General features: G+C 44.8%; 1 protein-coding gene across 2 annotated transcripts in view; it reads left to right on the forward strand.

Moving 5' to 3' along the window:
- The window catches only part of PIP5K1B (phosphatidylinositol-4-phosphate 5-kinase type 1 beta), a 318,684-nt gene that overhangs the window by 280,721 nt on the left and 10,474 nt on the right, over positions 1–27,489 (forward strand). For both annotated transcript variants that reach the window (XM_043566259.1, XM_043566257.1), the window contains exon 13: positions 11,459–11,576. In XM_043566259.1, the coding sequence (XP_043422194.1) occupies positions 11,459–11,576 (118 nt within the window). The remainder of the gene's footprint in view (positions 1–11,458; positions 11,577–27,489) is intronic.

A 27,489-nucleotide genomic window follows, 5' to 3' on the forward strand; every position in this document is an offset into this window, starting at 1 on the left:
GGGGGCGGGGCCTGTCACTCCCGATATACACGAGGAAGTCCGGGCTCAGTGTCAGGACTTGCCCAGACCAGTAACTAATGATCCCAGGAGCAGGGCCAGTATCTGCGCCTCCACCAGCTCAGTCCATACTCTCTCTCTGGGTTTAATCCCCATAGCAGGGAGTCCATTTCTAAAGGGCAAAAACACCCCCCAAGGTGAAGCAGCCTAAAACATGGTGAATCTAAGCAAAACTAAAAAGATGTCTCCATTTTTTCTAATATAATTTATTGTCAAATTCATTTCCAGTGCTGATCCCAACAAGTGGCCTCCTCCCTGCCCATCAATGCCTTTCCCCTCTCCTCAACACCCCCCCCCCTCACCCCCACTCATCTACCCTTGGTTTGTTCTCAGTCCTTAAGAGTCTCTTATGGTTTGCCTCCCTCCTTCTCTGTAACTTTTTCCCCCTCCCTCTCCCCCATGATCGTCTGTTACATTTCTCAAGATCCACATATGAGTGAAAACATATGGTATCTGTCTTTCTCTGACTTATTTCACTTAGTATAATACCCTCCAGTTCCATCCACATTATTGCAAATAGTAGGATTTCATTCTTTCTCATTGCTAACTAGTATTCCATTGTATGTATAAACATCTTCTTTGTCCATTCATCAGTTGATGGATATTTAGGCTCTTTCCATAATTTGGCTATTGTTGAAAGTGCTGCTATAAACATTGGGGTACAAGTGCCGCTATGCATCAGCACTCTTGTATCTCTTGGGTAAATTCCTAGCAGTGTTATTGCTGGGTGGCAGGGTATATCTATTTTTAATTTTTTGAGGAACCTCCACACTGTTTTCCAGAGTGGCTGCACCAGTGTGCATTCCCACCAACAGTGCAAGAGGGTTCCCGTTTCTTCACATCCTCGCCAGCATCTACAGTCTCCTGATTTGTTCACTGTAGCCACTCTGACCGGCGTGAGGTGATATCTCAGTGTGGTTTTGACTTGTATTTCCCTGATGAGGAGTGACGTTGAGCGTCTTTTCATATGCCTGTTGGCCATCTGGATGTCTTCTTTGGAAAAGTGTCTATTCATGTCTTCTGCCCATTTCTTCACTGGATAACTTGTTTTTCAGTGTGGAGTTTGGTGAGGTCTTTATAGATTTTGGATACTAGCCCTTTGTCCGATAAGTCATTTGCAAATATCTTTTCCCATTCCATCGGTTGCCTTTTAGTTTTGTTGATTGTTTCCTTTGCAGTGCAGAAGCATTTTATCTCCATGAGGTCCCAGTAGTTCATTTTTGCTTTTAATGCCCTTGCCTTTGGAGACGTGTCAAGTAAGAAATTGCTGTGGCTGAGGTCAGAGAGGTTTTTTCCTGCTTTCTCCTCTAGGGTTTTGATGCTTTCCTGTCTCACATTCAGGTCCTTCATCTGTTTTGAGTTTATTTTTGTGTATGGTGTAAGAAAGTGGTCTAGTTTCATTCTGCGTGTTGCTGTCCAGTTCTCCCAGCACCATTTGTTACAGAGACTGTCTTTTTTCCATTGGATACTCTTTCCTGCTTTGTCAAAGATAACTCCATTTAACCTTGTGGTTGCAAATATTTTTCTTTACACAGCCCAGCAAGCGTGGTTTTGAATCCAGAGCGGGGAAACAGAACACTGACTGTTGGCCAGGCATGAACAATATTTCCATAGCCCTGATAATATAAATTCTGCATATCAGTTTTCTTATTTTAGAATCAATCCATGGACAAAGCAGGAAAACTGTGGTTATAGCTACAAGATAGAATAGAAACATTAACAGACATGACAAAGTAGAGAGAAAAAATTTGTTAAGGGTGTCTGATACAAAGTGAGAGAGGAGGGCAGGAACAAAGATGAAATAATATGAGAAGTTAAAGATACATGGCATATGCTTAATGGAATTTTAAAAGGTTATTAAGTGTATCATTCACAGTTACATACTAAATATAAATAGATATTGGGAGGAAGTGCCATGTAGGAAGGTGTATGTCCTTCCTATTGAGGGTTGAGAACCACCAGAAATGCTAAAAAGAGAAATCACTGGGGGCAGTTATTTCTGCCATGTTAAGTGGAAAAAGTGGCTAAATATGGAGGGGGAAAAAAAAGACAATACCATTGCCCAGCTACTTTAATTTCTTGCCCCTCTCTTCAGTGCTGAGATGTTTCCAAAAGAAAATGGCTTAAATAAAACCACGAGAGAAAGAACACTAAAATCTCCACCTAAGTGGCACCTAAGTGGCTCAGTCAGTTAAGCTTCCGCCTTTTGGTTTTGGCTCAGGTCATGATCTCGCAGTTGACAAGCCCCGCGTGGGGCTCTGTGCTGACAGCTAGGAGCCTGGAGCCTGCTTCCGATTCTGTCTCCTTCTCTCTGTGCCCTTCCCCCGCTCATGCTCTGTCTCTGTGAAAAATAAATAAACATTAAAAATAAATAAAAAATAAACGTTTTTAAAAAGTGAAATCACTCAAGGAGCTGCCCCCCACCAAGGAAGGGGGTAGGTTGGGGGTCAGGACAGGAAAGTATTTTCATCTTATGTCATTTGTATCATGCGATATATTTTTGTTACTTTGATAAAAGAAGATGAGAAGATAAAGGCACTGAGAGGGTAACTTTATTTTATTTTTTTAGTTTATTTGGAGAGAGCATGAGCAAGGGAGGGGCAGAGAGAGAGGGAGACAGAGAATCCCAAGCAGGCTCCTGGCTGTCAGCGTGGAGCCCAGTGCAGGGCTCGACCCCGCGAACCATGATATCATGACATGAGCTGAAATCACACACTTAACTGAGCCAGCCAGGCGCTCCTGAGAGGTCAATGTTTAAAGAAAAAAACTGGATCATACCATGTGCCCCCTGAGCAAATGCCCCCTTGAGAATTAGCCATAAAACACTCATTAGGTCTGCAAACAGAAATCAGAGTGTTCCAGGCTATAAAATCATCGATGACTGTTTTCAGCAGGGCAGGCTGGCTGGTGCTCTCCAATGAAGCCAAAGTAATGTTGCTCGTAACATTGTGTGACATCAGAAAACCATTAATGTCTGTCTCTCCGCGCCGCCCCCCCCCCCCCGCCCCTGCAGGGGGTGAAATGCCCCCTCCCAAACAGCTTCCCTATGACAAGTTTGCAACGTGTGCAGAGCGCTGAGCCCTGAGCAGCTGCAGAGTATTGGCAGTTCCTTTGGTTTTACAAGGGAAGAACAGAACTGGGGAGATTAACAGTTTCCTGGACGCCTTGTTGCAAATTAGTCTCAATTAGCCCTCAGTCTGAACTGAGGGAACTGTGGCAAAAGTTGATGGTGCAGAACCCAGGCAGGCAGCCAGACTCTTCAACCCAGCCACGTAACATCGCTTCTAGAAATGGATCTTCCGGAGCTGGAGGCTAAGGAATGGCAGGTCCTCTCCCACAACCACTGGGCTTTCAGGGCATTGCTCCCAAGAGACATGCTCTCACTTACAGTGACCCCAAAAAAGGGCTTTGGAAATCTCTTAAATTAGAAATTGATTCCAATTTCTAATGCCCAGGAAATCTACAGTGCAGTAAGAAAACAGGGCTAAGGAGCAAGAATGTCCCCTGATGTCCGAATGGTAGAGAAACAAACATGAAATTGGCCAGTGGCTCAGGCATTTAAGGGAAAATTCTCTTTAGAACTAATCTTACCTTTACTCCTCAAGGCATCTCCAAGGACGGAGGAAATGGCTGCAGGCAGTGGGTCCAGGTGGCTCAGTTGGATGGTTTATTCTTGTATTATATCCCTATTTAAAAAAAATTTTTTTTAACGTTTATTTATTTTTGAGAGAGAGAGAAACAGAGTGTGAGCAGGGGAGGGGCAGAAAGAAAGGGAGACCCAGAATCCCAAGCAGGCTCCAGGCTCCGAGCTGTCAGCACAGAGCCCAACATGGGACTCGAACCCACAAACTGTGAGATCATGATCTGAGCCAAAGCCAGACGCTTACCCTACTGAGCCACCCAGGCTCCCCTCCCTATTTTAATAATTACATTTCATTAATTTTTTGAAGTAGCAATAGACATTCGCATGCACATTCAAGGATACAGTGGAAAGGTTCTATGGCACAAATAACTTTGTATTCCATGTGAAGCGCTTCTTGATTAGCAAAGATACAGCTTTATCTTCAATGGTGTCTCTGACCTTTATTAATCTCTTGGCTAAAAACAGAATGTTAAGATGAATTGTTTTTATTATCAGCTTCAACTGAAGCCCAAAACAAACCTGCAGGGCTTGAAAAGCAAGTGGCCCAAAACCAGTTGTGCAAGTGGTAGCTGACTACCCCTCTCCCACCTTTAAAAAGGGTTAGACAAGGGGCGCCTGGGTGGCTCAGTCGGTTAAGCGTCGGACTCTCGACTTCAGCTCAGGTCTTGTTCTCATGGTCTGTGACATCAAGCCCTACGTCCGACTCTGTGCTGACAGCATGGAGAATGCTTGGGATTCTTTCTCTCCCCTTCTCTCTGCCCCTCCCCATTTGCACGCTCACTCTCTCTCTGTCTCAGAAATAAACATTAAAAGTGTTTTTGAAAAAAATAAAAGAGGGGCGCCTGGGTGGCTCAGTCGGTTAGGCGTCCGACTTCGGCTCGGGTCATGATCTCGCGGTCTGTGAGATCTGTGAGGTCTGTGAGGTCAAGCCCCTCGTCGGGCTCTGTGATGACAGCTCGGAGCCTGGAGCCTGTTTCGGATTCTGTGTCTCCTTCTCTCTCTCTGACCCTCCCCCATTCATGCTCTGTCTCTCTCTGTCTCAAAAATAAATAAATGTTAAAAAAAATGTTTTTAAAGAAAAAAATAAAAGTTGTTAGAGAAGCCAAGAAATGAGTGGGGCAGTTAGCCTGTGATCATTAGAGAGAGCTGTCAGGGAGTGGGGGTACCTGTCCCGGCCCAGGAATAGGCACTTCAGTGGGATACTACAGAGGGCAGGATAGTGTCCCATGGAGTAGAGGGGACATACATGTGTCCCCTAGTGTCCAACTCATGCCTGAGAGCCTTAAAACTCCACTGGAAGAGCAGGGAGAGTTTGCTGTGTACAGATGGTCTACGCCCCTCCCTCCCTTGTATCTCTTTTCTGTGCTTGAAGTATTTGCCTTCCTCGATACTATGTAAATTCCATGAGGCAGAGACGTTGATTTTCATCTCTGCTCCCTCCTGGCCCCTAGACCACAGCGCGCATAAAAGGGTGTTTGTGTGGTACATGCAGGAGGCTAATCCCTCCGACAACCTTGCATGTTTGATATTGTTCTCATTTTATATATGGGAAACTGGAGCTTCTAGTTCCAGAGTTCCAGAGAGGTTAAAAAAGTTACCCAGTATCACCCACAACCACACACATGAGCCAGAATTCAAAACCGTCTCGTTCCAAAGTTCCCAGTCTGCCTGTGCTGCGTTACCAGCTCAGGTATCTGTTTTCCTAAAATGCATTCTCCCCTTTTCTCAGGCGGTAGTTAGTACCTGACGTAATAGTTTTAGGGAGGTAACATGTCAGTTCTGTGCTCGGATCTCACTCAGTATGTACTGAATAAGGAGGATAGCAAATACAAAGATTAGTGGATTGGTCATGTAGCTCCGTGCCAAGATGTATTAATGTCAGATTATTTTGAGTGCATTTAATGGGACTTAAGTGTATCAATGCCTGATGATTGACATAGAGCTGTGTCTTACAGAGTCCTTATGTCATTTTTTAAATTGAAATGTTGGAAGTTTAAATAACTTGTTAATTATGTGCATTTACCATAAAATTTCCCATCTTCATCATTTAATTTTTTTAATGTTTATTTATTTTTGAAAGAGAGAGAGACACACACACAGAGTGCAAATGGGGGGAGGAGCAGAGAGAGAGGGAGACAGAATCCAAAGCAGACTCCAGGCTCTGAGCTGTCGGCACAGAGCCCGACGTGGGGCTCAAACTCACGGATTGTGAGATCATGACCTGAGTCGAAGTCAGACGCTCAGCCTCCTGAACCACCCAGGCACCCGTCCAGAACTCTTTTCATCTTGCAGAACTGAATGTCCCCATGAAGTGACTCCCCATTCCCCCAGCCCCTGGCAACCACCTTTCTACCTCTGTGAGTTGAATTACTCTAGATGCCTCATGTAAGTAGATTGATACAATATCTGTATTTTAATGCCTGGCTCATTTCACTTGGTTCCATGTTCTACAGATTCACCCATTCACATGTCAGAATTCACTTCCTTTGCAAGGCTGAATAATTCCACCTTGTGCGTATGTATCACATTTTGTTTATCTGTTTCCTCCATCGGTGGACATTTGATTTGCTTCTGCCTGTTGGCCGCTGTGAACAAGGGTGTATTTGTTCACTAGGGCTGCCTTAACAACGCAGCATTGACTAGGTAGCTTAAACACCAGAAATGTATTTTCTTATACCTCTGGGGACAAGAAGTCCAAGATCAAGATGGCAGCAAGTTTGGTTTCTTCTGAGGTCCCTCGCGTGTCTTCACATGGTCTTTTATACGTGTCTTTTGTGCACATACACATCTCTTAAGGGCACCAGTCATATTGGATTAGAGCCTTTCCCAATGATCTCATTACCCTTAATTACCTCTTTAAAGACTTTATCTATAGACACATTGTGAAGTACTGGAGGTCAGGATATGAACGGGGGTGGGGTGGGGGTGTGGGTGGAGGGCGGTCAGCGGAGACCCAATGTTTAGCCCGTAACACGGGGTGAACAAATATAGGAGACTCCGTTTTCAGTTTTTTGGGGGGTATATACTCAGAAATGGGATTGATGGATCATATGGTAACTGTGTTTTTCACTTTTTTTTTTTTTAAACGTTTATTTATTTTTGGGACAGAGAGAGACAGAACATGAACGGGGGAGGGGCAGAGAGAGAGGGAGACACAGAATCGGAAACAGGCTCCAGGCTCTGAGCCATCAGCCCAGAGCCCGACGCGGGGCTCGAACTCACGGACCGTGAGATCGTGACCTGGCTGAAGTCGGACGCTTAACCGACTGTGCCACCCAGGCGCCCCATGTTTTTCACTTTTTAATGTTTATTTTTGAGAGAGAGACAGAGTGTTGAGTGGGGGAGGGGCAGAGAGCGAGGGAGACAGAATCCGGAGCAGGCTCCAGGCTCCCAGCTGTCAGCACAGAGCCCGACACGGGGCTCGAACTCACAAACTGTGCGTTCGTGACCTGAGCTGAAGTTGGTTGCTCAACCAACTGAGCCACCCAAGTGCCCCCAGCTCTTTTTTCTTGTTTGTTTGTTTATTCATTTATTTTGAGAGAGAACACACTTGGGCAAGTGGGGGAGGGCAGAGAGAAAGGGAAAGAAAATCCCAAGCAGGCTTTGCACTGTCAGCGCAAAACCCAGTGCAGGGCTCGATCTCATGAACCGTGAGGTCATGACCTGAGCTGAAATCAAGTCTGGCACTGAATCGACTGAGTCACCCGGGCACCGCAAGCATCCGACTCTTGATTCCGGCTCAGATCCTGATCTCACAGCTTGTGAGATCGAACCCCAAGTCTGCTGACAGCGTGGAGCCTGCTTGGGATTCTCTCTCCCCCTCTTTCCCCGCCCCTCCCCCACCTGTAGACCCTCACACATGGGTGTCACCAAGCATGCTCTCTCAAAATAGATAAAAATAAACTTAAAGAAAACTCCCACCCAATAGTAGTCATTCCCTGTTCTCCCCCCACCTCACCCCCACCCCCGGCAACCACTCCTCTGCCTTCTGTCTCTTCTAGATTCGCCTGTTCTCTACAGTTCACATTAAGTGAAATCATACAGTATGTGGTCCTTTAGGACCAGTTTCTTCCATTTAGCATAAGGTTCTCAACATTCCCCCATGTTGTCGCACACATCCGTCCTTTGTTATTCTTCTGCTGAATGACATTCCATTGTAGGACTTATTTACCCGTTCATCAACTGGTGGACATTTGGGTTATGAACACTTCGGGGCTATTCTGAAGCCTGCGTCCTGGGGGCATTCGTGTACAGGGTTCGGTGTGGACGTATGTTTTCATTTGTCTTGGCTGTTTGTCTAGGCGTGGGATTCCTGGGTCGGTTGGTTTTCAGGACCCCCCCACCCTTTTTTCCAAAGCAGCTGCACCTTTGTACAACCTCGTCAGCAGTGGAGGAGGGCTCCCGTGTCCTCACATCCTCTCCGGCTCTTGTTAGCATCTTTTTTTATAGCCATCCTCGTGGGTGTGAAGGTGGTATCTTGGTTTAGTTGTTCTTTGCATTCCCCTAATGAGCGATGATGTTGAGCATCTTTTCATTGGCTTATTGGCCATTTGTATATCTTCTCTGGATAAGTGTCTATTCAGATCCTTTACTCGTTTTTCAACTGGGAGATTTGCCTTTTTATTGTTTTAAGAGGTCCTTACGTAACCTGGATTTAAGTCCCTATGAGTCTCATTTTCATCCCCCAAATATAATGATGCTCAGAATATTCTGTTGGGATAGGAAAGAATCCTAGTATGTGTGAGAAACAGTACAAATAGAGTGGGGTTTTTTTTTTTTTTTTTGGTATCTGTTTGATTTTATCAAATTTGATCAGATAATAATAGAGGGAATCTGGTATTTCTTGTTTTCTATAATCTAACAGTGTATTTTAGGTAAAATAATTGATACATGTACCTGTCAAATCCCACAGGATACCCTATTTTTCTCAAGCATGCTGGTAGCTTACTCATAGTTACCAAAAATAGAAGATAAATGTTAGATTGAAAAATATGTAAGTTTACTTCCAGGGGAGTGACTGGATCACAAAAGGATGGGAGAAAAAGGAACATGACTTTTAGCTATATTTTATGCTACATCTATTGCCATTAAAAAAATTTAAAAATTTTAAGAAAAATCACTTCCAGGGGCACCTGGCTGGTTCAGTCCATAGAACATGCAACTCTTGATCAAGAGTTCAAGCCCCACTTTAGGCACAGAGCCTCCAGAGCTTTCCAGAGCCTCCACAGAGCCTCTGGAAGTGAAAAAATCACTTCCAGAATCTTCTTGGTTATACTCTTAAATATCACAACTAAAAACTCAGACAAGAAGGGGAAAACTGAGCTTTGAACTTCACCAAATAAATTCTGTGTTCATAAAATTCCCCAGAAGCCATTAGAGACTTTTTAATTACATAAAAATAAATTATGAACCCCCAAAATAGGGATAAAAATCAAAAGTCATACCACACTCATATGTTCTCTGACCACCTTGTTTCTTGGTTTGATGTTTAAGTAGATAATTGGTCTTTTGTGAGTGAAAAGCAAACGTCATTTAAAACCCATCACTGCATCCTTTTGGTGCAAAAAATAAGTTGAGCAGTATTCACGGCTGCACAGTGCTTCTCAAAGCAGCTTCCTTTGAAGGCTGACAGTTTACCAAACCAAGAAATCTCTAAAGGTTTACAGAATGGGGCGCCTGGGTGGCTCAGTCGGTTGAGTGACCAACTTCAGCTCAGGTCAGGGTCTCACAGTTCATGAGTCCGAGCCCCACATGGGGCTCTGTGCTGACAGCTCGGAGCCTGGAGCCTGCTTCGGATGCTGTGTCTCCCTCTCTCTCTCTGCCCCTCCCCCACTCACACACTGCCCCCCCCCCCTCTCTCAGAAATAAACATTAAAGGTTTATGAAGTCAACAGCTCCATGGAGAGAGGTCACCCTCACCCTGTTCTTTCACGTCCTTCGGGACAAACTGCGTGTCCCACACTGTAGGGTTTTTGCAAACAAAGAGGACTTTTTTTTCCTACAGTGTCCAGAATGTAAGAGAAAACCTGTCCAGGCAGAGTGCGGTGGCTTTTACCCCTTCGTTTTCACGTTCCCCCGCATCACCAAATGAAAGGCCCACAGGAGACTCCCGTGCCCTTCTCACTACTTTCGTAGTATTTTTACAGTTATTGTTTCAGTATCTTTTATGATCAGAAAAAATGCAAATGAACCTGATTTATTAAGACTCATACAATTCTAGTGATCCTTTTTTTTTTTTTCCAGTACTGAAAAGGTCAGGATTTCTAACTATGTGACATAGCTTCCACTGATGGGTAAACATGCACGGAAAGAAAATGATGTGTCATTCCCAGAGGAGGGACGGGCAGAGGATTAGAAGGTCCTGTCAGTCTCCTGTTGAGCTGGGAGGCTCCGACAAAAAACTCAGAGGATGGCTTTGGACTAGAGTTTTCAGAAGCAGTGAGCTAGGAGCGGGGCCCTGCAGGGTGGCGGGACCTGGTCACGGGGCAGGTGAGAGGGAGCAGTCTCCCACACTCCTGCTCTCGTCCCCTGGCAGGTGGGTTCCACCTGGCGATGGCCAGCCCCTTGCCACAGCTCACCGCGCCCCCATCGTCCTCTCCTCCACTGCTGTTGGCCACGCTGTGTTCTTGCAAAACCTTCCCGTGGAAAATTCCCAGTTTAAAGATCTAACTTGCGCATTCCTGAGCTCCTAGCTCGATTCCCAGTGTCACTACCATCAAAGTGGGCTGATTACTTCAACAGGTGCCAGTGGCTCTCCCATCATGACAAAACAAGGTGGTTTTCCCTCGTACCTCACTCACGAGTACGTCTGTCTGGCCGCCTTCCTTTGCGTCTCTTGTCCTTCCTGTTACCAAAGGCACACGTAGGCTGTTTTCACCAGTGCTCGGTGCCTGCGTCAGTCATCATTAGGCAGAGTGTAGGCCTTGGACAACAGCATGAGCCTCACCTTGGAGCTTATTAGAAATGCAAACAGATGGGCCGCCTGGGTGGCTCAGTTAAGTGTCCCACTCTTGGTTTCAGCTCAGGTCATGATCTTGCGGTTTGGGGAGTTCGAGCCCTGCATCAGGCTCTGCACTGTCGGTGCTGTGGAGCCTGCTTGGGATTCTCTCTCTCCCCCTCCCCTGCACGCACGGTCTCTGCCTCAAATAAATAAACAATTTAAAAAATGCAAACTGATGGGCTCTGTGTCAGATCAACTTCATCAAATCTGGGGGTATAGGGCCTAGGAAACTGGGTTCTAACCAACCCTCCCCATCAGGGGATTCTGATGCACACTTAAGTTTGAGAACCATGGTTACAACTGGACCTTCCCCACCTCAAAGGAAAAGAGAACAGTAGAGAGACATGGTCACTACGGATGGTGCACAAGGTTATCTTTATCAACTACCAGAGCATGAATACTCCAAGTGGAAAATGTAGGCAGTGGGAACCAATTTCTCAAAGTCAGAGCTGACCCGTGTGCCTCTGGATTATAGCTCTCCACCCTCCCGAGGCTGGGGACCCACAAATCACTTCTCAGAAATGTAAAGCATCTCATGGAGGAAAGTAGACAGAAAAATCTGCTGGCACCACCAAATTCCTTAAACTCAAGTGAGCCTGTCTCCGGGCAGGACCTTATTTCCTTTGAACTCCCAAAATCATTTTTTTTTTTATCCCGAAAGGCTTTCCCAAACTCGGCTTCTTTAGCCACAACTTTGCAAGTATCCGTGGATTTTGCTCCGGAGGCCACTTGCTCATCGTTCTTCTTTGTTTTTCCAGTAAAGGGTTACCTTCCAGTTCAACATTTACCTTGGAAGAGGGGACCATCTACTTGACTTCGGAGTCCAATGCTCTGGAAATGCAGGATGATAATGCCTCTGTGCTGGATGTCTATTTAGTAAGTAATTTTCCTTTCTTTCCCTTCCCTTCTGGTTGACGGACGGACCCAGGCCTCAGCCGACACAAGAACAGGCATGCTTGGGTTTTAAACAAACAGCGGCACCCCGTCACTTCTGCAAACGGCGTGTCTTTCCACAAGCCATGTTCTCCCACAGTTCGCGTAGAACATCACACAAAAGAATAGGTAGGGTGAGACGCAAAATCAACGTATGTAACCAGAGAACAAGTCCCCTGCTCATGAGGCAGGGTGTGGCTTCTCCACGTTATTCTCAACAAAGTCAGGCCTTCTTGAACTCAAATGTGTATCCTCTTGTGTGTAAATCTTCTCGAATTCTGGACCACTGCCTTGGGAAATTGGTAGCTTAAGAGGCACAGAACAGGGTTGTGGGGGAAAGTCAGCACTCAAGAATCTTGGCTCTCTCCCTCAGTTGTCACCAACCGGCTGCGCGATCTGGACAGGAACCTCTCTGTGTGTCCTTATTTGCCAAAGGAGGGAAAGAAATAACGCCCGCCTCCCGAGGCTGCTTACAGGATGAGGAGTGATCCCGTGTGTGAACACCCTTTAGTGCCTGCCAAGTTGTCTGCAGTGGCTTAACTGAATTATTAGATGAGGGCTGGAAAGATACACGATGGACTCAAGTGTAAAAGAGGAGAAGGGGCGTTTACCCTACGAAGTACATCCCACACGCGTTCCCCACATCCTTGTACACCTGCACAAAAATCCCATGAAACAGGCCAAGCGTTGATTTCAGATTTTCCACGCATGTGTGTGCAAGCTCCACGTTGGGAACCAGCGTAGGAACACCCCCACACCACCATTTTACACTTGTCCATATGCCCCAGCCTAGCCCTGTAGTCCCCTCAAGTATACTCTGGAGGACATCAGTCACCGAGAATGCTATACTCATTATCCCAGAGGCCTCCAGTGTCTTCCCTCCCCTCCCAGAGTAAGATCCACAGTCCTCAAGGCCCTGCATGGTCTGATCCACCCTGCGTCTCTGACCTCCTTTCCCTGCCTCTTTCTTGCTGATACCATTCCAACCACACTGGCCTTGGTGTTCCTCCCGTAACCAAGCATGTCTCTGCCTCAGGACCTTTGCACTTGCTATTACTGTCTGGACATAATTTGTTGTGCCATGCTAGCTCCCTTGCTTCCTTCAGTCTCAGCTCAGACATCTCCCTCTCAGATAAGCTTTCCTTGACCTCGAAGCCCTCTCCCCACAACAACCATTGGGAAAGGGCCTCTGAATATCCTGATTGTGGCACTAATAGAATTTTTTTCCACTGGGCAACACTCCTCCCACACCGCCCCACTTTTTAAAATAAGCTATGATGTATTGTGAAATCCTTACAGAAGAGCTGGTTCCTCTCTACCACCAAGAAGATAGGGAATTAAATAGGAAAAACAAAAAAAAAGGTTTATAGTAATTTTTTGGTCCCAGGGCAAGTTTGGTTTTATCCAGAAGTCGAAGTTGGGAAGTCTACAATGAAAGAGGAAGTGAAATCTCATCTTCATGTGCTAAGAGTTTGTGCTCCTTGTGTGTTTCTTCGACAAACCAGATTTGCACCAACTGGGGGCATGGGATACTGCTGCGTGCAATGTAAGATCACAAGGTGGTTAAATGGCCCCGCTGACGCCAGTCCCTTATCTGTTACCCTTATTCGTTTGGTAGAAAGCTTGTCTCCTTAGTCATTTCAGCTGTTCCTCCCTGGTATTAACAGTTTCATTTATAAGGAACCTGCTTATGTACTTTTACCAGTGTCCGATTTTACTGTGCTGCTTCTGGGCCTTTCTTGGACACTGACAAGCACAACATTTCACTAAAGGATAATGCTTGCCTCAAGAAGCCACAGGGAAAAGCCACGATATTAATGGTTGGTTGTATTGAAAACACTTGAGCAGCACTTAGAACTCAAGGGATCTGGGAGTTGAGAACTGAAAGAGACAGTGGTGATAGTTACCGGGTGGCTGTGGTCATCTGCCCAGCCTTCCCCGCACAGGGTCCCTTGTGGTTCAGCAGCACAGGAAGTGAGAGGACTCGGGCAGCCGAGGCAGTAGAAGTTCTCACCAAGCTTGGAGAAAAGCTGCTCTAGCCTAATCCTATTTTGTAGCTACTAACCATAAGCCCTTTAACATTTTTCAGTGTTTCCTACAAGCCTGGCAATGTCCTAAATACTTGGTCTTAAGCCACTTAATCCCCACAACCCACGAAGCAAATGGAGCTCCGTTGTACAGAAAGATCATCAGTTTGCCCCAAGTTATGCAACCAAAGAGTAACTGATTAAGTGCTGGGATTCAAGGACCCCACTGGGGGGAGTCTGCCCCAAAGCCCCTCACTTCCTTCAGTCACACCGTTGGTGTTCACTTAAGTAAATTTCAATCAAAATAATGATTTTCCAGAACAAACAAATGAGAAGAGCAGCAGTATTTTACATCTTTAAAATCCCTAACTTCTGGTTTAATAGAAGAGGCTGGATTCTCGTGTTGTTTCCGCCTCAGTCTGTTGTGATCGGGCACGTCTTCATACGACCCTGTGTGCCCACCAGAGGGCATGGGAAGGAAAAGGCAGAACTCTGATTATTATTTACAAAGATCTGATGGATCCCCAGAAATGGTCTCCCACCCACTGTCCTAATCCTTTCAGTTAGCCCCTTCCGTTCCTGCAGAACCACATGGGACATAAAGGAATGACTCAGAAATAGGCACCTGGGTTCTGTGCCTATCTCTGCCTCTCACCAATCGTGGACTTTGAATTGACCACTCTTTTATTAGGGCCTCAGTTTTTTCATCTATAAGATGGATCATTAACTTACCAGCTCTGGCCTGCCATGACTTCCTCCAAATTACATGGAGTTGTGGTAAAGGAGGTTTTGCCAGAGTCACAGCACTGGTTTCTCCGAATGTTGCTGTCTCATCACCTTCTCTACCCTGAACCTTCACGGTATTTAAACTTAAATTTTTTGGCAATGCATCTAGAAAGCGCTGCACCATTAATTTGTAAATTCCAGGTTGTGTTTTCACGCTGGAGGTTTTTATTTTTTATTTCGCATGCCCTTTCAGTTCCGAAAGGATACAGCTCCTGGGCCACCCTTTGCAGTTTGCCTCCACACTCTGAAAGAGTGAATGGAAGAGATAAACAGGAGAAGAGAAGACCTTTTTTCGTCTTCCTCTGGACCTCATTAGAATCCTCTTAATCAAAGGCATCCTTACTTGAAGGGCATTTGGAGGCTTTGGTGGTGACATTGTTTTCAGCGTTTAACCAGACATAGGGAGGTTTCTCTTATGCTTCTCCTCCTTTAGGATACAGTGTTTCTCTACAGATAGATACAACCTAATCCCCTGGTGCTATTATTTGTCTATTAATATATAATACTGTGTAGAACCCTTTAAAAATAGATAGGTTTTAAAACCACATCACGTATGCACACCAGGTAACCTATGAAATTCCTTTTAAGGATCCACCCATATTATACACTTGTCAGTTCAGCCAGCTATCCTGCTTTCCGCTGTGATCTGACATGAAATTGAAAGCATAGTTTACCTGGAAAGGCAGCTAATTGTCCCATCACCCTCACTAAAGCATTGGGTTCAGGTTCCGTGTTTCCCCTATCCTGCGTTCCTTTGAAAAAGACCATTCACCTTCACTCCAAAGAGTTCCAGGCTCTCTGCTTCATTTGCAAATATTCAAGTCAAGGGAGTTGTTTTTCACGAGGGTTTTATGCAGTGACCAAAGATGCGCCTGCCATTGAATTTTGAGTTGATGGCACAGATGAGGGTATTTAAAAGAATACAACAGCGATGAACAGGCTCTGTTGATTGAAAATGGGCAATCATGCCGTCTTCATAATAGAACTAGATTCCACTTTTTGAATAGTCTCAAATATTCTAAGGCACTGACGCTGTCCCCGTAGTGGTTATTTCACATCCTAAGGCAGCATCTTTGATGTAGAATGCAATTTAAGGAGAAGGGGAACAACCAACCAAACGCTGCTGAAAAATGTTACGGGTCTGACTAGCTGAGCAGGGATGGGTCCGTGGGGGATCATGGGATTGCTTTAAGAACACAGAAGTTTGAAAGATGCCACTAAACAATGACGTTCTTCTTTTTAGTCTCCAGGTTCTACTCTTTTCTTTTTCACACTTTCCCTATTAACATCCTCTCAATAATATGTGCTTTCATCCAGAGAGGTGTCTCTGCAAGATGGCTGTTTGAGGTGTAAAAATAGCTGTGGGCAGAGGAGAAGAAACAGTTAAGCCATTTCTTAGCCTTGCCTGGATTGGAGATTAATGCTCTGATGTGCAGCTGTTGGACAGCTTGATTATTTCTTGATTATTTAATGTGTCTTTAGGGTGGCTAATAATACTCTTTGATCACAGGACGAAGAGTGGCAGAGAAGTGAAAATGATTGAATTAACAGCTTATCGTAGCATTATGTATCAGAAAAGCCTGACCAAAAAAAAAAAAAAAGAAGAAAAACACTTTAAATTAGGTCACGGGGGTCTTAGAAAATCCACTGGAACTTTCTGGCAAGAGAAACAGCATTTGTGGATTTCGCCTCACTGGCATTGAGCTTAAAGACTTGTATGCGGAGTATCAGGTCCCTTTAATCACTCCCATTTGAGCCAGACTGGCTGCCGCAAGGGTGTTTATTTGAAACGGGGGCAATTCTATTGCTTCTCAGCAGAGAGCTAGAATCCCCATCTGCCAAAGAGGCTGCTTGGGATCTTGGTAGATGGAGGATGAGGAGGAAGGCAGTGCCCTGGGCTTGTAAGGCATTTAACCAGAATGCAGTTTCCTTCTGCCATATGACCACATTGGGAAGAAATGGAGAGATTTCAGCAAGAGCAAAGTAGCTCCCTTTGTTTATTCCCAGAAATGCTTGGCCCCCTTACGTCATTGACCAAATCATACTTGTAAGACGTGCAGAAGAACGGACAAAATGGATTCCCAGCTCCTAGACCTATGGCAACTGTGAGCGATTCCCATACTGACACAGTTTTCAAATTAACGAGGCAACCCATTGGTCTGGGATAGGAGGACTCCCATAGGATTGTGGTTTATATATATATATATATATATATATTAAAAAAAACTGTTAAACTACTGTTTAAGGATTAGCTAAGGGCATTGGTAGTCACCCAGGCATTCTGGCTTTTCAGTTAAATTACACCCATAATTAGCAATTGAATGACAGGCTGCAGGGAGGGTAGCAGAGTTTTGTTTCGTTTTTTCCTTTCTGTTGGGTCCTAGCTTTGTAGTGCCTCCTGGCCTCACTGGCCCGCTTGATTTCTGCCTTGAGGTCAGCTCTGCTGAGGCACCTGCATCCGGGGCACCCCGAGGGTCACCCCATCATTTTTCCATCTTTGCCTCCTGGCACTGGCTTCTCTCCACCTCCCCACTCCCTCTAGAATCTCCCTAACGCTTCTCTCTGGGATTTCAGTTTCCATGTTCTGCCGTGTCAGGGGGAGCCAATGTTTGCTACTCTCCCCAGCCTTTCCAACTCTTGGGCAAAGGGAACAGCCTCCAATGGTGTGACCTTGGAAGCCGCCAGGCATGGAGCCTGCAGGAACAAACTCCAAATGAACCCACACTAGGAACAGATGGGTTTAAAGAAACAAATTACAACCTATCCATGGACGGAGTGAACAGGGCTGTCCTTATTCCAACCATTTCGCCCTTATGGGATCTGAAGAGGAAGGCGGCACATTTGGTAGGGCGGAGAAGGTGTATGCATTATGCACTGAATAAAAAATAAATAAGCAGTCCCTGAGTGTGGCGAACGGTATGAGGAGGACTGAGGAGTGGGGTTCTGAGGGCTCTGCTTCCTTTGGTTTGTCTCTACCAGTGTTAGCTTCCTAGGGCTGCCCTAAAACCCAGTACCCGTATCTGGGGGGCTGCAACAGAAATGTATCATCTCTCAGTTGTGGAGGCCAGAAGTCCAAGATCAAGGTATCAGCAGGGTTATGCTCCATGGGAAAGCTCTAGGAGGGGATGCTTCCTCCCTTCCTCCAGCTTCTGGTGGCCCCGAGGGGTCCTTGGCATTCTTTGCTGTGCAGCACTAATCTCTGCCGATGTCTTCATGGAGCCTTGTCTCTGGGTCCCCTTCTTGTGGACCAGAAAGCAAAGCTAAGGTGACCCCCAGGGGACTCCTACCACACTCCCAGGAACCCAGCCTGGGACTGTTTTCCTCTTGCAGCAAGCCCTGCTGCCACCTAGTGGTGGAAAGGCACCTGTGACCACGGGGCGCAAGGAGTGACAAAAGTCCTTGAATCCTAAGAGCAAGTGTGCCTGCCATTCACTGGGCTCTGTCCACGCTGTGGACTTTCTCGCAGACCCTCCGTGCCGTGTGTGCACGGCCAGCGGGGTCACGTCCTCCAGCTGACAAAGGCAGCTGCCTCGGACGGGCCCCACACCTGCCACCTTTCAGGTTGCTCTGCAGTCCGTGTGAGGAGCAGGTGCACCACAGGAGGGGCTCATCTTCCCCGGGGTCCAAGCTTGACCTCCTCGGCTGTCAAGGCCAATTCTTCCGAGGTCTCTTGGAAAGGCCTTGCAGCGGTTTGGGGATTCAGCATAGAAAATGCCCTTTATACTGTTTTCAGCAGCAACTTTAACAGAGGATCGACAAATACAAGGTCGAAAGATCCTTTTCTTCACTTTGAATCTTTGACAAGCCACCCCTTGCAGCCTCTCAACTCCTAGGTGGCTGTACTTCTCGAAGTAACCCCCAGTAAGGGATGGCCTTGAGTATCTTACAGATTTTTCACTTAAAAAAGAAAACTTTCTAAATCCCAGGAATGGCTACCATACTGGATTAGAGGGCTGCTGTAACAAAGTACTACCAACAAGGAAATTTATCATCTCCCAGTTCTGGAGGCCAGAAGTCAGAGGGGCCGGGGGTGTTGTTTCCTTCTGAGGGCCGTGGGGCAAGAATCTGTTCCAGGCCCCTCACCTTGGCTGTCTTCTCCGTGTCTTCACGTGGGCTTCCCTCTGTGTGTGTCAGTCTCAGTGTCCAAGCTTCCCCTTTTGGTAAAGACATCCATCATATTAGGTCACTAGGGCTCCCCCTAGTGACCTTCTTTTAAGGTCTTGAGCTCTGTAAAGACCCCTTGCCTCCAGATAGAGCCACATTCTGTGGTTCTGGCCGTTAGGACTTCCACATAGGAATTTTGGAGAGAAGCTATTCAACCCATAATTGCTTCTGTCATCTTTTTATAAAGAGAAAGGGTAGCAATAGAAATGCGGAGGCACAAAGGCTTGATGGGGGAACAGCTTCTGGTTCCTGCCCTCTGCATGGAGGCCAGGGGCCTCTGGCCTCTGTGCTCTCCTTCCCTACCTAGGTGGAAGAGAATTCAGTAGTCTCATCCCAAAGCACTGCTCCTTTTCAAATAAAACCAAGATTATCTTCCTACACCCAACGTTTTCCAACTGCAGCATAAGCAGGGGTCTGAGTGAATTGGGTTGAGGCCCCAGGGCTATAGGATCTACTAGGTGATAACAATTTTGGATTTACAGTTAGCAGAAGTCACTCAAGTGCTGGAAAGTCCAACATAGAACTGCCAGCCTGTATGCATCACTGATGCCCTCAGGCTTCTCTCGGGTTTTTGGGAAACAAATTAATCAGCAGGGAACTGTGTTAAAACAGTACAGCGACGGTAACAGTTTAAAAAAAGAGGGGCCATAGTCTTAAATTCATTCCCCTGAGACATCCACAGTGCGTGCCCGATTTTTCGAGTGTTCTCATCTCACCAGTATAGACACACCTCTTACTATAGGTTTTACAAATTCGAGGTTTTTGACAACTCTGCATTGAAGAAGCCTTTCTGTCCCATTTTTCCAACACCATTTACTCGCTTTGTGTCTGTGTGTCACGTTCTGGTAATCTTTGCAGTATTTGCAAACTTGGTTTGCAATCAAACTTTGTCATTGCATTTGTTTTAATGATCTCTAATAGTTTTAGGGAGCCACTAACCACACCCACCTCAGCGAACTTAACGTTGTGTGTGTTCTGCTTCACCAATCAGCCGTCTCCCTCTCCTGGGGCCTTCCTAGTCCCCAAGACACAATGATACTGAAGTTAGAGGCCACTATAGGGTCATTAACTGGCCTAAGCGTCCAACTGAAAGGAAGAACCCCATGTCTCTCACTTTACGTCAAAAGCTAGAAATGGTTAAGCTTAGCAAGGAAGCCATTTTGGAAACTAAGATGGCCCAAAAGCTCAGCCTCTTGCACCAAACAGCCAAGAGGACAAGCTCCTGAAGGAAATTATAAGTGCTATTCCGATGCACACCTAAGTGATAAGAAAGTGAAACAGCTGGTGCCCCTGGGTGGCTCAGTCAAGCATCCGCCTTCGACTCACGTCATGATCTTGGGATTCGTGAGTTCGAGCCCCACCTTGGGCTCTGTGCTGACAGCTCACAGCCTGGAGTCTGCTTTGGATTCTGTGTCTCCAGCTTTCTCTGCCCCCCCCCCCCCCCACTCAGGCTCGCTCGCTCTCAAAAATAAACATTTTAAAAATTGTTTTTAAAAAAAGGGAAACAGCCATACTGCTGATATGGACAAAGTTCTAGTGGTCTGGATAGAGGACCACGTCACCCCCAACATTCCCTTAAGCCAAAGCCTAACCCAGAGCAAGACCCTAGCTGTCTTCAGCTCTATGAAGGCTGGGTCAGGTGGGAAAGCTGCGGAAGAGAAGTCTGAAGGCGTTGGTTCATGAGGTTTAAGGAAGGAAGGCACCTCCACGACATACAAGTGCAAGGTGAGGCAGCAAGTGCTGATGTAGAAGCTGCAGCGAGCTCTCCGGAAGATGGAGCTGAGATATTAACGAAGGGGGCTACACTAAGCAACAGCTTTTCAACGTAGATACGACAGTCTTAGAAGAAGATATCATCTAGGACTTCTGTAGCTGGAAAAGAGAAGTCAATGCCTGGCTTGAAAGCTTCAAAGGACAGGCTGGCCCTCTTGTTAAAGTCCCATGAGCCTCTAAGTTTAAGCCGGCACTCAGGTACCATTCTGAAAATCCCAGGGCCCTTAAGAATTGTGCTAATTCTACTCTCCCTGTGCTCTCTAAATGGAGCAAAGCCTAGATGGCAGTGTATCTGTTTACAGCATGGTTTACCGAGCATTTCAAGCCCACCGTGGAGACCTAGTGCTCCGAACACACTATTCCTTTCAAAGTATTACTGCTGACAATGTACCGGATCACCCAGCATCTCTGAGGAAGATGCACAATCAGATTGTGGTTTCCTTGCCTGCTGACAAAACATCCATTCTGCAGCCAATGGAGCAAGGAGTCATTTTGAGTTTCAAGTCTCAAAAAATACATTTCATAAGGCCATAGCTGCCCTAGATAATGATTCCTGTGATGGATCTGGGCGGAGTAAATTGAAAATGTTCTGGCAAGATTTACTAGATGCCATCAAGAACATATGTGATTCATGGGAAGAGGCCCAGAATATCAGCCTAAATTCGAGTTTGGAAGAAGTTTATTCCAGTCCTGAGGGAGGACCTTGAGGGATTCCGGGTTTCGGCGGAGTCAGTAACTGTGGATGGGTGGGAATCTCAAGAGGGCTAGCGCCTGAAGATGGGATTGAACGGCTGCAATCTCCTGAGAAAACCTGAACACGTGAGATGCCGTTTCTTGTAGATCAGCAAAGAAAATGATTTCTTGAGATGGAATCTGTCCCTGGAGAAGGTGCTGTGCAGATTGTTGAAATGATAGCCAAGAATTTAAACTGTTAGGCACACTTAGTTGATAAAGCAGTGGCGGGGAAGACTGACTACAATTGTGAAAGACGTTCGGCTGTGGGGACAATGCTGTCAGACAGCATCACCATCCTCCAGAGAGACGGTTCGGGAAAGGAAGAGTCAGCCGATGCCACCAACTTCATTGTTGTCTTAAGAAATGGCCCCAGCCACCCCAGAGTATGCCTGTAGTCTCTGCTGGTCGGCGTGGAATTCTGATAGGGCATTTAACGGTTGGCAAGAGGCCGGGCATGCCCTGTGCTGCCCGCATCTTGGATTTCAACAGATATTCTGCCAGACTGGGCACAACGTGGTAGTTTTCATCCCAGCTGGACATGCCCTTCAAGAACATTTCACATTCGGCCTCACAGGTTCTTGGTGAGAGACCTACAGTCCTTGGTTCTTAGCCAAGTATTTTCACCTCTGATCCCAAGCCTAATTTTTTTTTAAGTGTCCAGGTAGGCAGTTTGGACCATAGCTTCTCTAAGGTTCCTTCCATCTATGAGATGCCATAGTCATGTCGCTTAACCTAGTCACACCCAGTGTCCTCGCTTCCGTAGCACTAGCCTGAACAGTCATCTTCCCCCCCCCCTCCAAGAATGTGTGGTGCGCTTTTCTATTTCTGCAGTTGTTGGACAAAGAGAAAGCCCCCCTCCAATCTATCTTCAAGAGATTGTGTCTTGTGAAGTAACCCCCAACATGAGATAGACAGGAATACAATAAAATGTAAATAGAGCCTTAGCTAAGGAAAGGAAGAAAAAGATTCAAAGCTTCCCAGAGTCCAACAGTGACCGTTTTGTGTTTGAAATTCAGGGAGTGCTGAGAAATCAATCTAGTGAACCCAGAGCTGGAGGGGAGTCCAGAGCCCCTGGGATGAGGTTAGGGTGAGGCATTGTAAAGCCTTTATGCGCATGTGTGTGGGCATGCCGGGAGCTTTGGCTACGGTGAGGCAGGACTAGTTGTGCTCTCAGGGCAACAGAAGGAACATTAGCCAGAAGAAGAATAGAAAATAGAAAGGAAACAAAGCAGGGCTGTGGTAAAGAGAATTCAGAAATTTCTGAAGAAAATGGGGGCTTGGTGAAGAGAAAGGGAATACAGGATTATTGCCTATGTTAGCCTGGAGGGAAAAAAACCAGATCAGTGCTTTCCTTGTCTATATGGTGGGCAAAATTTTCAATTTGAAACCAAAATGAAGCTGTATTTGGAAACCATACAGGGAAAGAGCCTACTTATGTGGGGCCCTTGGGCTATCCCCCAAGGTAGATGTAGTTAAGAAAGAGCATCACCCCAAGGGTTCATGGACTGTGGAGACTTCATGGACCATTTAGTGCTGGTCATATTGGCCAGCTTGGGAAGCTCTGCCTGGCCACCCCATTCTAGGTGTTACATTTTCTAAATGTAGGTTTAATGACTTTACAAAATGACAGTAAGGACATGCCTATCACAAGTTACTTTGGAGCATTTAGACCATTTACATTTAATCAAAAAAGATAAGATGGAAGCATGAATAAATAATCAAGACAGTCTACCTGCTGCCTACAAGAAACTCAACTTCAAGTTGAGTCTTGACCTCAAGACATATATAGACCAGTGGAGGGATGGGGAAAAGCCAGTATATCAATACTTAAAATAGACTTTAAAACAAAGACTGTAATAAGAGACAAAGAAGGGCATTACCAGGGTGATAAAGCAATCAATTCCACAAAATAATGTAACAGTTGCAAATATCTATGCACCCAACAGTGGAATGCTGAGTAAATAAAGCCACTATTAAACATAAAGGGAGGGGCGCCTGGGTGGCGCAGTCGGTTAAGCGTCCGACTTCAGCCAGGTCACGATCTCGCGGTGCGTGAGTTCGAGCCCCACGTCAGGCTCTGGGCTGATGGCTCAGAGCCTGGAGCCTGTTTCCAATTCTGTGTCTCCCTCTCTCTCTGCCCCTCCCCCGTTCATGCTCTGTCTCTCTCTGTCCCAAAAATAAATTAAAAAACGTTGAAAAAAAAATTAAAAAAAAAAAAAAAACAAACATAAAGGGAGAAATCTGCAGTAATACAGTAACAGTAGGCGACTTGAACACCCCACTTACATCAATGGGTAGATTATCAGGTAGAAAATCAGTATGGAAACAGTGTCTTTCAACAACACATTAGACCGGATGGATCTAAATATATACAGAATGAATAAAGAAAATTTGGTATATATATACAATGGAGTATTACTCGTCAATGAAAAATAATGAAATCTTGCCATTTGCAACTACGTGGATGGAACTGGAGGGTATTATGCTAAGTAAAATTAGTCAGACAAAGACAAAAATCATATGACTTCACTCAGGACTTTAAGAGACAAAACAGATGAACATAAGGGAAGGGAAACAAAAATAATATAAAAACAGGGAGGGGGACAAAACAGAGACTCATAAATATGGAGAACAAACTGAGGGTTGCTGGAGGGGTTGTGGGAGGGGGGGATGCACTAAATGGGTAAGGGGCATTAAGGAATCTACTGAAATCATTGCTTCACTATATAATAACTAATTTGGGTGTAAATTTTAAAAAATAATTTTTTTTAAAAAGGGAGGGAGACAAATACATACAGAACATTCCACCCAAAAGCATCTGAATACACATTTTTTTCAAGTGCACATGGAACATTCTCAAGGATAGATCACATGTTAGGCCACAAAGCAAGTCTCAGTAAATTTAAAAAGATTGGAAAAAACCACAAAATCCATGGAGGTTCAACACCATGATACTCAACAGCCAATGGGTCAAAGAAATCAAAGAGGAAATCAAAATACATAGAGACAAATGAAACTAAAACCAACAGTCCAAAGTCTTGGGGACACAGCTAAAGCTTTTACAAGAGGAAAATTAATACTAATACATACTTTTCTGAAGAAAAAAATATCTCTAGAAAAAAATCTGGGGGCACCTGGGTGGCTCAGATGGTTAAGTGTCCAACTCTTGATTTCAGCTGAGGTTGTGAACTCACATTCGTGAGATCGAGCCTGCCCCCCCCCCCCCCATCAGGCTCCATGCTGACAACACAGAGCCTGCTTAGGATTCTCTCTCTCTCTGCCCCTCCCCTGCTGGCTCATGTGCTCTATTGAAATAAACTTAAAAAAAAAAAAATCTGACCTTAACATTGAAAGGAACTAGAAAAAGAACAAAACAAGGCTAAGGTTAGTAGAAAGAAGGAGATAGTATCAGAGCAAGAATAAATGAAAAAGACTAAAAACACAAAAGAAAAGATGAAACCAAGAGCTGGTTCTTTGAAAAGATAAACGAAAATGATAAACATTTACCCAGACTTTCCAAGATAAAAAAAAGACTCAAAATCAGAAACAAAAGAGAACCACCAATACTACAGAAACACAAAAGATTCTAAGAGTACTATGAAAAATTAAATGCCAACAAATTGCACAACCTAGAAAAAATTGACAAATTTTTATAAACAATCTTGCGAAACTGAATCAGGAAGAAGTAGGAAATCTGAACAGGGTGATGACTGACTCAGTTTCATTGCTGGTAATCAAAAAACTCCCCAAGAAAAGTCCAAGACCAGATGGCTTCACAGGCAAATTCTACCAAACATTTAAAGAAGCCTTAATACTTACTCTCCTCAAACTAGATCAAAAAATAGAAGAGGAAGAAAAGCTTCGAAATACATTCTACAAGGCCAGCATTACCCTGATACCAAAACCAAAGATACTACAAAAAAAATAAAAAGGAAAACTAAAGGCCAATATTCGACTAACATAGATGCAAAAATCTTCAGCAAAATATTAGCAAACCTCATTCATCAATACATTAAAGGATCATTCACCACAATCAAATGGGACTTATTCCTGGGATGCAAGGATGGTTCAATATTTGTAAATCAGTCAACAGGATACATCACATTAACAAGGGAGAAAAATCATACGATTATCTCACTAGATGCAGGAAAAACTTTTCACAAAATTCAACATCCGTTCTAGATGAAAAATTCATGTTCGAGAGCTCATACCTCAACCAAATAAAGCCCATGTAGGAGAAACCCAAGCGTAACATCCTACTCAACGGTGACCAAGAGCTTTTCCTGTAACATTAGGAATAGACAAGTCTCCTTTCACCACTTTTATTCAACATGGTAGTGGAGGTTGTAGCCAGAGCAAATCAGACAAGAAAGAAAAGGCATCCAAATGGGTAAGAAAGTAGTGAAACTGTCACTGTTTGCAGGTGACATGATGCTATGCATAGAAAACCCTAAGATGCCACCAAAAACCTATTAGAGTAAGTGCTGTCAGTAGAGTTGCAGGACTCAAAACCAATACACGGCAAAGTTGAGTTTCTGTACCCTAGTAACAAAGAAGCACAAAGAAAATAACTCCCTTTACAACTTCAACAGAATCAAATACCTAGGAATAACTTTAACCAAGGAGATAAAACACCTGTACTCTGCAAACTGTAGAACACTGGTAAGAGAAATTGAAGAGGACACAAACAAATGGAAATATAGTCCATGCTCACGGATTCCAAGAATTAATATTGTTAACATGTTCATACTACCCAACTCAGTCTACAAGCTCAGCACAGTCAGAACATCAACAGCATTTTTCACAGAACTAGGACAAGTAATACTACAGTTTCTAAGGAAGCACAAAAGACCCCCAATACCCAAAGCATTCTTAAGGAAATAAAAATTGGAGATACCACAATCCTAGATTTTAAAATATATTGCAAAGCTACAGGAGTGAAAACAGTGTAGGACTATCCTAAAAATAGACACACAGATCAATGGACCCAAATAGAGAGCTCAGAAGTAAATCTATGCATTTAAAGGTCAGTTAAACTATGACAAAGGAGGCAAGAATATACAATTATGAAGAGACCATCTCTTTGATCAGTGGTGTTGGGGAAACTGGATAGCTACAGCAGAAGAATGAAATTGGACCACTATCACACCATACACAAAAAGTAACTTAAAATGGATTGAAGACCAAAATATGAGACCTAAAACCATTAAATCCCTAAAAGAAAACAAAGTTAGTAATTTCTTTGACATCTGCTGTAGAAACCTTTTTCTAGGTAAGTCTCCTCAGGCAAGGGAAACAGAAGCCCAAATAAACTACTGGGACTACACCAAAATAAAAAGCTTCTGCACAGCAAAGCAAACCATCAACAAAATGAAAACGCAACCTACATTTGTAATTGATATATCCCATTAGGGGTTGATCTCCAAAATACATAAAGAACTTGTACAACTCAGTACAACTCAACACACACACACACACACACACACACACACACACTCACACATTTGATTTAAAAATGGGAAGACGAGGGGCACCTGGGTGGCTCAGTTGGTTAAGCGTCCGACTTCGGCTCAGGTCATGATCTTGTGGCTTGTGAGTTCTAGCCCCGCTTCGGGCTCTGAGCTGACAGCTTGGAGCCTGGAGCCGGCTTCAGATTCTGTGTCTCCCTCTCTCTCTGCTCCTCCCCCACTTGTGCTCTGTCTCTCCCTCTATCAAAAATAAACTAAAAATGTAAAAACAATTTTTTTTAATAAAAATAGGAAGACGATCAAAAAAAAAATTGCAAAGAGGATCTGAGTAGACATTTTTCCAGAGAAGACCTACAGATGCCCACAGACACAGAAAAGATGTCCAACGTCACTCATCACCAGGGAAATGCAAATCAAAACCACAGCAAAATAATCACTTTACACTGGCCAAAATGGCTAGAATCAAAAAGCCAAGAATTAAGTGTTGGTAGGACATGGAGAAGAAGGACCCCTCGTACACTACTGGTGGGAATGTAAATTGGGGAAGCCACTGTGGAAAACACTACAAAGGTTTCTCAGAAAGTTGACAATAGAAATACCTTATGATAATCGCACTACTGGGTATTTACCCAGGGAAAATGAAAACACTAGTTCTAAAAGATCACCATGCTCCTTATTTATTGCAGCTTTATTTATAATAGCCAAGATAATGGAAGCCACCCAAAGATGGCGGTGTAAGTTTCTCAGCCATAGAAAAATCATGAGATCTTGACATGAGCCACAATGTGAATGGACCCAAAGGGCATTATGCTAAGTCAAGTCAGACAAATACCACCTGAGTTCACTTGTATGTAGAATCGAAAAAACAACACAAGACAAAACAAAAAGCAGAAACAGATTCAG

The sequence above is a fragment of the Prionailurus bengalensis genome, chromosome D4, assembly GCF_016509475.1.
Source record: "Prionailurus bengalensis isolate Pbe53 chromosome D4, Fcat_Pben_1.1_paternal_pri, whole genome shotgun sequence".
Lineage (NCBI taxonomy): Eukaryota > Metazoa > Chordata > Mammalia > Carnivora > Felidae > Prionailurus > Prionailurus bengalensis.